The sequence below is a fragment of the Prionailurus bengalensis genome, chromosome D3, assembly GCF_016509475.1.
Source record: "Prionailurus bengalensis isolate Pbe53 chromosome D3, Fcat_Pben_1.1_paternal_pri, whole genome shotgun sequence".
NCBI lineage: Eukaryota > Metazoa > Chordata > Mammalia > Carnivora > Felidae > Prionailurus > Prionailurus bengalensis.
The window spans coordinates 94278463-94291591 of NC_057356.1; the positions used below are offsets into that span (position 1 = coordinate 94278463).

At 46.0% G+C, this 13129-nt stretch overlaps 1 protein-coding gene across 1 annotated transcript; it reads left to right on the forward strand.

Moving 5' to 3' along the window:
• Nucleotides 1–2456: 2456 nt before the first annotated feature.
• On the forward strand, nucleotides 2457–5473 carry HSBP1L1 (heat shock factor binding protein 1 like 1). Its single transcript, XM_043559143.1, has 4 exons — nucleotides 2457–2597; nucleotides 3561–3627; nucleotides 4852–4946; nucleotides 5444–5473. The coding sequence occupies exons 1-4, from the start codon at nucleotides 2547–2549 to the stop codon at nucleotides 5447–5449; spliced, it is 219 nt and encodes a 72-aa protein (XP_043415078.1). The 5' UTR covers nucleotides 2457–2546; the 3' UTR covers nucleotides 5450–5473.
• Nucleotides 5474–13129: the final 7656 nt, after the last annotated feature.

A 13129-nucleotide genomic window follows, 5' to 3' on the forward strand; every position in this document is an offset into this window, starting at 1 on the left:
ATTTTGAGAGACAGAGAGAGAGAGAGAGAACGCGCACACCCGTGTTTAAGTGGGGGAAGGGGCAGAGAGAGGGAGAGGGAGAGAATCCCTGCAGAGCCAGACGTGGCTCCAACCCACAAACTGTGAGGTCACGACCTGAGCCGAAGCCGGACGTTTAACCGACTGAGCCACAGGCACCCTTAAAAAGGTATTTTAACAGCTTTATTGAGATATAATTCACATACCACAAATCCGCCCTTTAAAGCATACAATTCAATGATTTTTACTTTATTCACAGGGTCGTGCACCCATCATCATAACCTAATTTTTGACTATTTTGCCCCCCAAAGAAACCCCTTAACGATTGAGCAGTCTCTCCCTATACCCTTCCTCCCACAACACCCAGCAACCACCACTCTGCTTTCCTCCCCTATGGATTCGCCAATTCTGGACGTTTCATGTAACTGGAAGCCAGTCACAATATGTGGAGTTTTGTGACTGGCTTCCCTCTCTTAGCATGAAGTTCCCAAGTTCACCCACGTCATAGCGCCCCTCAGTGCTTCCTTCCTTCCTTATGGCTGAGTAACGTTCCACCGGATGGATGGACCACATTTTCTTTGCATTTGTCTATTGGTGGCCTCCTGGGCTGCTTCCACCCCTTAGCTATTGTTAACGGTGCTGCCGTGAACATCTGTGTCACGTGTATGCTGTCACTTCTCTCGTGTCTATGTCTGGCTATACGGCGACTTCATGTGTAGCTTTCCGTGGAGTTGCCAGAGGTTCTCCATACTGGCTGGGCCATGTTACATCCCACCCGCAGTGTGTAAGAGCTCTAACTTTGCCACACCCTTGCCAACACTCTCATTGTCTGTCTTTTGATTCTAGCCATCGTAGCGGGTGTGAGGTAGGATCTCATTGCGGTTTTGATGTGCATTCTCCTGATGAGGCGGGGCCCTGGGACACGGGGGTGACCCAGACAGACACAGCCCCGCCCCACAGAGCTCTGAGTCCAGAAGGGTACAGACACATAACCAAAACAGGTACCTGCTAAAAACAGGGTCCTGGGGGTCACCATGAAGTGACCCACGAGCCACAATCCAGACAGGCCTGAAGGGTGCCAGGAGAGAAATGGGTTATGAGACCTTCCTTCCAGGGCTTCAGTAAAATCAGAACGGGGACACAAGTGTTGGCGGTGTGCCAGGACTTGATCATGTCCTTAGGTTTAAAGTTGACCGTAGAAATGGCGGAGATTTAAAGAGCTGGCTGTCTGGTGGTTGGGTGGTTATGGGCCCAGGACGGGGATGCACAAGAGGCCACGTGCAGGCTGCAGCTAAGTCACCCAGGGTCTCCGTGATCTCACTAGAGAAGTGACCACACTGCATAAAAACGGAGGAAACCTAAAGGCAGAAGGCAGGACAACGGGTGCCAGGGGCTGGGGAGGGGCTGTGCAGGTGCGTGCTGGTGACACAACGTGAGGTGCTCCCTGCCCCTGCACCCTGCACATGGTTATGGGCTAAGATGATAAATGTCAGGGGCGCTTGGGGGGGGCGCAGTTGGTGAAGCGTCAGGCTCTTGATTTCAGCTCAGGTCATGATCTCACGGGTTTTGTGGGTTTGGCCCCTCGTGGGGCTCTGTTGACAGAGGGGAGTCTGCTGGGGATTCTCTCTCTTCCCCTCCCCTGCTCGCACTCTCTCTCTCAAAGTAAAAAAAAAAAATTTTTTTTTAATTTTTTTTTCAACGTTTTTTATTTATTTTTGGGACAGAGAGAGACAGAGCATGAACGGGGGAGGGGCAGAGAGAGAGGGAGACACAGAATCGAAAACAGGCTCCAGGCTCTGGGCCATCAGCCCAGAGCCCGACGCAGGGCTCGAACTCACGGACCGCGAGATCGTGACCTGGCTGAAGTCGGACGCTTAACCGACTGCGCCACCCAGGCGCCCCTCAAAGTAAAAAATTAAAGATGGTAAATTTTATACTGTGTATGCTTTGTCATAATAGTAAAAGGATGATGCTCACTCTCTAGCTACCCTCTTCCGTCTCTGACGCAATGAAAGCACAGCAAACCAGTCCTGCGCAGGGGAAGCCGTCAAACTGGACGAGCTACCTTTTCCCTGCACGGGGTCTCCCCTCCCTCCCCCGGGGGTGGGGGCTGACTGCCGGGCTGGAGCGGCCACCTCCCCAAGCCCTCACCTCCCCGGGCCTCCTCCCAGGACCTGACGCCGGTACCCAGGGTGCCGGGCGCGGACAGCCACGCCCTGCCCAGGGATTCCCTTCTGGGCCCTTTTCCAGCGTCCGGGGGTCAGGAGTACGAACATCCAGGCTCTTCCAGTATTTGCCTCCGAAGCCCGAGCATCTCTGCAGCCGCCGCCGTCATCGCCGCCGGGATCTGCGTGGGTGAGGTGCGGCCCATCCGCCACAGCCACCTTCCCCCCCCTGCCCCCCCTCCCACCTGGACCACCTGCCCCCCTCCCCCCCACGACCCACCTGGACCACCTGCCCCCCTCCCCCCCACGACCCACCTGGACCACCGGGACGCCGACCCACCAGGACCACCCGGATCACCCGACATGGACGCGCGGAGCCCCAAAGCCCCGGGCGGGGACGCGCTGCGGGACGCGGTGAGTGGGGCCCCCCTCCCCTCTTCCGCGTCCCTCCTCACCCTCCTCACCGTCTGGGAGCCGCACCTCCTCCCGGACTGTGCGTCCCCCACCCCCCATGGGGCGCAAACCCTTCGCGCCACCCCCCTTCGCCGGGAGGAGCTCCCGGAGCAGGAGCGCCAGGCTGCGGGTCAGGAAGCGACTTCAAACGCTAGTCTGTCTTCTTGAAAAGAATTTGTTAGACGTTATACATACTTGAGGCTACATTTTCTTGACAAAAGTGAAACAGAAACACCAAACCCTCTGAAGGGAAACTGCTCCCGATAGAGGCCGCAGCACCTTCATACGCACGTGCGGGTTGCGCACTGACACCCGTCTCTGTATTCTCGTCTCCGAAATGGGGACAGAGACAGGTGCGGGGAGGCAATTATCCCTGGTTCCAGATTTCACTTGGTAAGCCACAAGGAGGCAATATGCAAATATGGCTTGCCGTCACCAACAATACCGATATGGCCTGGTCAACAAATCCTGCCATCCCACCGCAGCTGGTAACTACCCCAGAGTGCAGGGGAGACGTGAGGCCCACGTGTGCTCTGGATGGCTGGTTCAGCTCTAGTTAGGAATTCTTTGAGGGCCTCAAGGTTATTAAGGCATTCTCCTATACTTTCTCTTGGACATTTGATAGTTTCAGTGCTTACATTCAGGTGTATGATGATTTGGAGTTAATTTTGGGGTATGGTGTGAAGTACCTCTGCTTATTTAGTTAGTTATGTGTTTGGCTATCTCATTGTCCCAGCACTGTTTTCAAAAGATTTTCCTTCGCCTTTGAATAGAAAGCTCTGGGCACCTTGTCCAAAATCTAACTAATTAACTAACTAACTAACTAACTATATATTTATATGGAGGTTCTATTGCATGATGCTAAAAGGCCCTACATCAAGAGTAAATACTATATTCAATTGTCTTATGGTTCATTTTTTTCAGGCAGAAAACCTATTTCAGGAACTTCAAGAACATTTTCAAGCTCTAACTGCAACTCTGAACCTCAGAAATATCCTTTCTATCTTATAACAAATACTATAATGCTTTTGAACTGTAATATTATCAAGGAACATCTTTTGTCTGCTATTAGCGGATAATTGTTGACCTACGATGTCCTGGTGTTTACACTGTGCCTTTCCATGATACCCTGGTGCATTAACTACCACCCACAGGTAATTACTTCCTGCCTGGCCAGCCATACAGGGCATTTTGTACGAGAGCAATACGATACGAGGACGCAATGCACAATACTACCCAGTGGGGCTTTCTGAGCCTACGGACTACTAAATCTGAGTAGTCTGCTGAATACCATGCATGCACTTCCACGGAATCAGAAACTTGCAAACATCACATGGAATGTCTTCAACCGAGGATACTATATATGGCTCTCCTGACCTTTGTTTTGTTTGGTTTTGCAACTTCAGCAGCCGTTTTAAGACATGAATTCAAACAGAATTAGAGTAAAATGTTTGTTTCCAGTTTGAGCAAATCCAGATAAGCTGTAATATCGGTCCTAAGACTTAGAGCGCTAGAGCTCACTTTACTAATTGAATTCATTCCATAGAAATTGTTTAAAAAAAGGGGCGCCTGGGTGGCTCAGTCGGTTCAGCATCCGCTTGCGGCTCAGGTCATGATCTCACGTCTGTAGGTTCAAGCCCCCTGTGGGGCTCTGTGCTGACAGCTCGGAGCCTGGAGCCTGCTTCGGATTCTGTATCTCCCTCTCTCTGTCTCAAAAATAAACATTTTAAAAAATTAAAAAAGAAAAAAGAACTGAGCTTACAATTCAGAGGTTAAAGACACGCTCCAAAAACCTCAGGGGAATAGTTAATTTGCACTGACCTTAAGGTATTAGTACGCGTAGTCTTTTTTTTTTTTTTTTTTTCAACGTTTATTTATTTTTGGGACAGAGACAGAGCATGAACGGGGGAGGGGCAGAGAGAGAGGGAGACACAGAATCGGAAACAGGCTCCAGGCTCTGAGCCATCAGCCCAGAGCCTGACGCGGGGCTCGAACTCACGGACCGCGAGATCGTGACCTGGCTGAAGTCGGACGCTTAACCGACTGCGCCACCCAGGCGCCCCAATATGCGTAGTCTTTGAATCCCTCGTTTTAAGTGTTGCACTGCCGGGGCATTTCATCAATAGGCTCGACGAGTAGCTGCAATCTGAAGGATCTCTCAGGACCTTCTGGCTGGTGCTCTGTACCCTGTGTAAAATTCTCCTTAACATTGTACTGGAAGAAATGGGAAATCGCATCGAAGATTTACAGAAGAATGTGAATGACTTAATGGTGCAAGCTGGGATTGAAAATTCTATTAAAGAACAAATGGTAAGGCCATTATTAGGAAACTAAATATGTTTGTCTTTTGCATATCTTTTGATTGCTTTCATCTTGAAAAATACAATCCCGTATTTGTTCACTGTGGGGATTATTGCCTCTGTACTTCATGGAAAGTCTTCAGGAATAATAAGACATTTACAAATGCTCTTTTCTAAATAGACTAAGAGAGGGGCGCCTGGGTGGCGCAGTCGGTTAAGCATCCGACTTCAGCCAGGTCATGATCTCGCGGTCCTGAGTTCGAGCCCCGCGTCGGGCTCTGGGCTGATGGCTCAGAGCCTGGAGCTGTTTCCGATTCTGTGTCTCCCTCTCTCTCTGCCCCTCCCCCGTTCATGCTCTGTCTCTCTCTGTCCCAAAAATAAATAAACGTTGAAAAAAAAATTTTTTTTTAAAAATAGACTAAGAGAAACACTCCTCGTCATAGTTCCTTAAAAAGTGTACAGTTTATTTATTTAAAAAAATTTCTTTAATGTTTATCTATTCTTGAGAGATAGAGACAGAGCACAAGGGGAGGGGCAAAGAAAGACACAGAACCTGAAGCAGGCTCCAGGCTCGGAGCCATCAGCACAGAGCCCAACGCAGGGCTCGAACCCACAGACTGCAAGATCATGACCTGAGCCGAAGTCGGACACCCAACTGACTGAGTCACCCAGGCGCCCCAAAAAGTGTACAGTTTAAATGACAAGCTCTACTATTTAAAAAAATGGATGTTATTAAAGTGCTTTTCACAACCACCCCGCAAATTAGTCTTCTATCAAAACACAAATCATGATGAATTGGAGACTGGGGATTATAACGTAGTTTCTGTTTCAGACAATATATTTATATAACCATTTGAAGAAGACATACGGGCATTAAGCCCTCAACCCGTTTCTCAGTGGTTCATGGGCCGTCCATCCTGGCCTCCCACAATGCAAACCTTTCCAGTGGAATGTTGCATTTAATCTTGAAGATGCAAGTAAATGCTTGGCTTCAGGTCTCAGACTGGATCTGTATCCATGTGCTATATGTGGAGGTTCACAACTTCATTAAGATACTTATGTCTATTTTATTCTGATAGATAAGAATAATAGATTATTCTCATTGAACGATTAGGTGTCTTTGTTTCCCTAGTTTCACTGTCTCTTTTATAATTATCCTAAGTCAGCTGGCAAATGATCCCCACTTAATCCTGCTAAATCAAGGCCAGTTCACCTATCAGCGACTTACAAATACCCACATCTGGTATCCTGGTAACAAAGGTTATCGTAACCTGCGTCCCGCTGCCACCGTAAAACGCTGCAGAGGACGCTCTGTCTCTGAGGTGAAGACATAGCTTCCATCAGGCTCCCATCAGGGCCAACCAGTCCTGAAGCGGGCGAGCAAGCCCTCCCCTGCCCCCCTGCAGGGCTGAGTGAGAAGAGGAGAGCCTCAGGGCAGGAAGCCCCAGTGCCCAGAAGAGATCTGGCACACTGCAGGCATGGGATGCAGCCAGGTGACCAGGTCCCTGCCCTCCATCACTCAGAGCTAGCTGCCGTTTTAAATTTGGTCGAAACCACTAAATATTAGGCATCAAGTTAAATGATCAAGTGGGTGTGGAAACCTCACTACGTGATGTGCACGCAGCCTGAGAGAAGGTCAGATCTCCAAGTGTGTTTCAAAGTGGTACTGCCTTCTAAATGAAAAGACCTAAACAAACTGAGATGTTTGCACAAATCTGTACTTGTTGGTTGTGCTTGGTCACACTAGGTCAGGGTTAACACGGGGCTGGCTTGTGCTGTAAATCTCAGGGGATCGTGCACACCCCTCAAACCTGTGTTCCAGTTGTGGGGAACCCAAGATGTTAAAAACTACTGTTCTGTATTCCGATAGATCTGGTACTTTGTCGGTCTCCCCATTAAATGACGTTGTAACACCTTTCCCGCAATTACTTAGGCACAGATAGGCGGTGAGTGTGTGGGTGGAGGGAGCAGGGCGCTTCCCTCTGGGGTACTGTGTGCTCAGTCACCGCGGTGGAATACGGATACAGGAGTCACGTTTCGGTAAGAGAACGTGCCGCTTATTCACCTGCAGTTGTGAATCCACACTGACTCCATCTGTCAAACATGAAAAATTTGTGGTTTTCTATACACTCAATTTTTCCTATCCGCGAAATGTTTTAATAATTAAGGGAAATTGGGGCACCTGGGTGGCTCAGTCAGTTGAGCCCCTGACTTCGGCTCAGGTCATGATCTCACAGTTTGTTAGTTTGAGCCCCATGCGGGTCTCTGTGCTGACAGCTCAGAGCCTGGAGCCTGCTTTGGATTCTGTGTCTCCCTCTCTCTCTGCCTCTCCCCTACTTGTGCTCTCTCTGTCTCTCTCTCTCAAAAATAAATAAACATTAAATTTTTTTTAATTACAGGAAATTAAGGTATTTTATTGAAAGCTTTGGATTCCAGGTAATTTAACTGTGCATTAATTGGTATATAAATCAACCATTACCTCTTTCAAATTTTTTCTTACAGACCTGAAGACTTGAAAATATGATAAAGTCAAAGTTGTACTTTTTGAATGACAATTTGCATAGTATGTGTTCTGGTTTTTACTGTTTAATTTAAAAATTCATTTTAATGAAGTGAAAGATTAAAAGAACAATGCAATAAGAACATAGTTTAGAAGGCGATTAACCACTTGACCCAGATGGTTCTAAAATGGCAGAACATCTTTCAACGCATACCTAGTATTTACAAGTCATGGGAGGGAAGCATAAGCTATATCAGGTCAGCTCTTTTTCCTGAATTAAGTTCTAGATAGATCTTTGTAAAAACATCATAAGCTGTTTTGTGATTGAGATTTCTTTTTCAATACGTGCATTCTAACTCAGCTTTTCCAGTCATATGGTTCTCTGTCTAGTCCAAACACATTCTGACAGCAATGTTCTCCAGACCAAACAAAACCCAGGAAAACAGCCCGCCTCGTCCCAGGTCACCCTTGCCCACTCTGCTCCTAAGGAGGTGGTCACCAAGAAGAAGCACAAAGATCACAGCTCAGCTTATTCTGCAGGTTATGTAGAGACGTTTTCAAATAATTATCCAATTTGCCTCTCTGAGCCCAAGTAAAGCAGAACAGGGTCGGTAATAGGCTCTCATTGTAAAAATAACACGATTCCTGCATATGAGATAGATTTTATTCTTCATACAAAAGTCAAAACCACCCATAATTCTACAATTTAAATTGAATTAGCCACTGTAAACATTTTTCTGTACATACAATTCTATATACAGTTGATGATGTTTATAATCTCATATCCTGTTCTCTTCATATCATAAACATTTTTCCATCTGAAAATTTCACACACTTCTTATATTTTTTTTTATGGCTGACTGCTATTCTATCATATGGATGTAATAATTTAACCATTTCCTTGACTGTTCCTTGGACATTGACGATATTTCCCACCATCTTGCTACTATAAATAATGCTGTAAGGAACACTGTTACCGTGAATTCTCTGCATGTTTCATTAGGGTCAGAAGTGTGACTGAAGACCGAGTACATTCGTCAAATGCATTTAAGAAATGAAGCATCATTTTATACTCCCAACAGTGGTGTATGTCTTTCCTTTTTTAATCCAAAGTTTAAAAATGGCATCATTTAAATTCAGTATTCTGGAGCGCCTGGGTGGCTGTCGGTTAAGCGTCCGACTTCAGCTCAGGTCATGATCTCACGGTTCGTGGGTTTGAGCCCCACGTCGGGCTCTGTGCTGACAGCTCGGAGCCTGGAGCCCGTTTCAGCTTCTATGTCTCCTTCTCTCTCTGCCCCTCCCCACTCGCGCTCTGTCTCCCTCTGTCTCAAAAATAAATAAACATTTAAAAAAAAATTTTAATTGAGTATTCTTGGAGACTTAAAATCAGGATAGTTCTATTGGATTATGTGAAAAATCTCAAAGCATTTTAGCTGCTATTATAATTTTAGCAGAAACTATAGTAGATATTTGAAGTAAACCAGATTTGAGTCCTCATTAATAACATAGATCACAATTAAAATCCAGGATTTTTAAGAGATTAAAGTAGGTAGAAAAGAAAACTTCTGTTAGTTATTAACTAAATAAAAACACTAGGGGCACCTGACTGGCTCATTTGGTAAAGCGTGTGACTCTTGACCTCGAGGTCGTGAGTTCAAGCTCTACATTGGGCATGGAGCCTACTTAAAAAATAAAATAAAAACAGTAATACTGTCCAAAAAATACTAACTTCTTTGTGGATCCTCTTTAACAGTCTGACATTAAACATCGCAATGATTCATTCAAACCTTTAGAGAGATTATTTGACATTTTAGAATATCATACCTGTTTCAACGTGTTCCTAACATTTTTATAAAGGATTGCTATTCTCCAGCACCCTGTTACATATATTTAAAAGAAATCAAGGGGCGCCTGGGTGGCGCAGTCGGTTTAGCGTCCGACTTCAGCCAGGTCACGATCTCGTGGTCCGTGAGTTCGAGCCCCGCGTCGGGCTCTGGGCTGATGGCTCAGAGCCTGGAGCCTGCTTCCGATTCTGTGTCTCCCTCTCTCTCTGCCCCTCCCCCGTTCATGCTCTGTCTCTCTCTGTCCCAAAAATAAATAAAAACATTGAAAAAAAATTAAAAAGAAATCAAATGCTTCCATAAGGAAAAAGGGGGACGTAGCACATGGGTTTCCACGTGCTTAGCCATGCTTATTCCAATCTAAACTTGATTGATACGGAACTTCAGTAGCAAGCAGTTTATTCACAGGATACTTAAGTGAAATGTTGCGAATTCAGTATCAAATGCTGTATTCATATACTTGCAATTTAAAACTCATTTAACACAACATTTTTGAACTTATGAGAACACCAAGCTTAATAACAAAGGGCTAACTTTGTAAGGCAGCATTTCCGGATGCAATTGTCTGAAGGTTTAATTCTCACATTTAATTTCCTTTTTGTTTTTTAAAGTTTATTTACTTATTTTTGAGAGAGAGAAAGCACAAGTGGGGGAGGGGCAGAGAGGGAGGAAGAGAGACAATCCCAAGCAGGCTCTCTGCTGTCAGCACTGAGGTGGATTCGGGGCTCAAACACACAAACCATGTGATCATGACCTGAACCAAAGTCAGAAGCTGAACTCACCGAGCCACCCAGGCGCCCCTAATATCCTTTCTTTACAACTATGGTCTCTTGCCTGACCTATCACCATAGACTTTTTAAACATATATTTTTAAAATTTTTATTTATTTTTGAGAGATAGAGCAGAGTCGGGGAGGGGCAGAGAGAGGGAAACACAGAATCTGAAGCAGGCTCCAGGCTCTGAGCTGTCAGCACAGAGCCGGATGCGGGGCCTGACCCCACGAACTGTGAGATCATGACCTGAGCTGAAGTTGGACGCTTAACCGACTGAGCTACCCAGGCGCCCCTAAATATTTTTTAAAATGTTTATATTTGAGAGAGAGCACAGAAGGGGGGGAGACAGAGGGACTCAGAGGATCTGAAAAAGGCTCTGTCTCTCTCAAAAATAAACAGACCTTAAAAAAATTAAAAAGAAAAGAAAAGAAACGAAACGAAACGAAACGAAACGAAACCTGGTGAGGCCACGAACACATCCTATATTTTAACTGAGCAGCTTGAGAAACGACATTTAGGGTGCAGATTTTAGAAATATCAGTGGTGTGGTTTTAGAGTAGTTGTAGCTTTGATTTTGTCAGTGCTCTGAGCAACTCCTCTCTCCTCTGCATAGGATCAGAAGTTAGAAAAAGGCAGTCTGGGGACCCACACGTAACAATCTACCGCAAACACACAAGGTTGCTGGTTGTTTTAATGTTTCGGATCTTTGTTTGGAATGTCTGAGGACTGTATGTAAATGACATCATACCATAGTATCCTGTGCCCAGCTTCTCCAGTCAGTAGTTTCAAATTCATCTATGTTGATGTGTGTAGCTCTACTTGAGTCACTAACTGCTGTGTAATAGCCTTCTGAATTGTTTTGCACTGGACAGTACTGTTTCCAAATTATACTGCAATAAACACTCTTGCGTATCTCCTCTGTGTCAGTTTCCCTGGGGTACTTGATTACTTACTGGGTCCCTGAATATATTCTGTACCTTCTAGGCTTGTTGCCTCTGTGTCAGCTGCCACGACTAATTCCTGGGCTTTGCATAAAAACCATCCTGGGGAGGATGGGAAACAGAAATCATTCAGATTCAGAGAACCAAGGGTACTGGTATACTTTCTGCACTAGCTAATTTCAACTTGAATAAAACAACCTGGTGCAGTGATGAGGCACGTTTCGGGAGCCATGCAGATCTAGGTTTGAATTCGTGCCCTGTGTAAGGAGTTGTAACTTTGGGCAACCTAAGCTTTAATTTCCTTCTCTACAAACTATCCACCTCGCAGGTGGTTTGCAAATGGTTTGCAAATCACTTAGCTCTGGGCAAGGTAAACAGTAGGTACATAATGATAAGACATAAACTTGGAATGAAGAGGCCAAACTATTATAAATTCAACTATATTGCAGTCACAAAGCACTTCCAGTGAAAAAGATAGTTATTAAAGTCAAATGTGAATGAACTTATTACAACTTATAAATACAAGTTTACAGCAAGTACAGAGTAAGTTTACAAATGTGGAGTGTAATTTTTTTTGCTTATTTTTTTGTTAATAGCAATAAAGCTTTATCAATAAGATATAATTCACATGTTATGCAATTCACCCAGTCAACACACACACTTCATTGGTTTTGCTATATTCACAGATGTGTACAACCATCACAGTTTTAGAACGCTTTCATCATCTCAAGAAGAAACCCCATTCCCATTAGCTACCACCGCACCCCCTCCCCTCCTCCTAGTCTCAAGCAACCACTAATCTACTTTCTGTCCCTACGCCTAGTCTGGATATTTCCTATGAATGGAATCACACAATACGTAGCATCTAGCCTCTTTCCCTTACCCTGACGTTTTCAGGGTTCACCATGTTGTAGCCCACATCAGTAGTTTACTTGTGACCAACTAATACTCCATTGCATGGCTGTGCCATATTTTGTCTATCCGTTCTTCAGTTGATGGCCACACAAGTTGTTTCCCCATTTTGGCGATCATGAATAACGCTGCCACCAATGTTCTGTCCAAGGTCCTGTGTGGACATACGTGTTCGTTCTCTTGGGCATATAGGCAAGACTGATATTTCTGGGTCAAACGGTAATTCCCGATTTTATTGGGGAACTGTCAGACTGGTTTCCAAAGTGGCTGCAGCGTTCCACCTCTCCACCAGCAGTGCACGAGGGCTCCAACGCCTCCATGTCCTTGACCTTGAATCTACTCGTCCTTGACCACACATGTAGTAATCTGACCCTTTGAATCTACTCACAGCCATCCTAGTGGGCGTGAAGTGGCATCTCCTGGCTTTGATTTGCATTTCCTTGATGAGTAATGACAGCGAGCTCTTCCTAGGATTGTTGGCTGTTCTATCTTGGATACACGTCTGAAGTAGAATACTGTCTATTATGTCAGGTACTTGGGGTCGTGCTGATGTTCCCACTAGCCTCTCATTTGATATGGGATCATACGCCCTATTCTGCAAATGGGCAAGTTTAGGCTGGAGGAATGAAGCTGAGGATTTGCATTTGAGTTTTTTTTTTTTTTTTTCAACGTTTATTTATTTTTGGGACAGAGAGAGACAGAGCATGAACAGGGGAGGGGCAGAGAGAGAGGGAGACACAGAATCGGAAACAGGCTCCAGGCTCTGAGCCATCAGCCCAGAGCCTGACGCGAGGCTCGAACTCACGGACCGCGAGATCGTGACCTGGCTGAAGTCGGACGCTTAACCGACTGCACCACCCAGGCGCCCCTGCATTTGAGTTTTAAATCCATTTAAAGCACACCTCCTTTGTACTTGTGTTCCAACCACAGTCAATCTGGTCACAGCAGTGAGGGCCCAGCAGGCACCATCCAAAGACACTATTCCAAGACATGGGACAGCAGACACTACCACCCCCACACTCCAGAGACAACGGAGCTCCAGGAGGCCACTTGCCACAGTAAGCGGCAGAGCCTGGCGGTGAAACCAGACAGGGCTGCAGGGTGTGGCCCCGGCTCCCCACAAGATGTTCCTGGGAAGATCCTAACCACCCACCCATCAACATGCTGCTGGGGTGAGAGACACTCAACACTGTGATAAGGAAACCAGCTGCATGTACTGAAGAGCG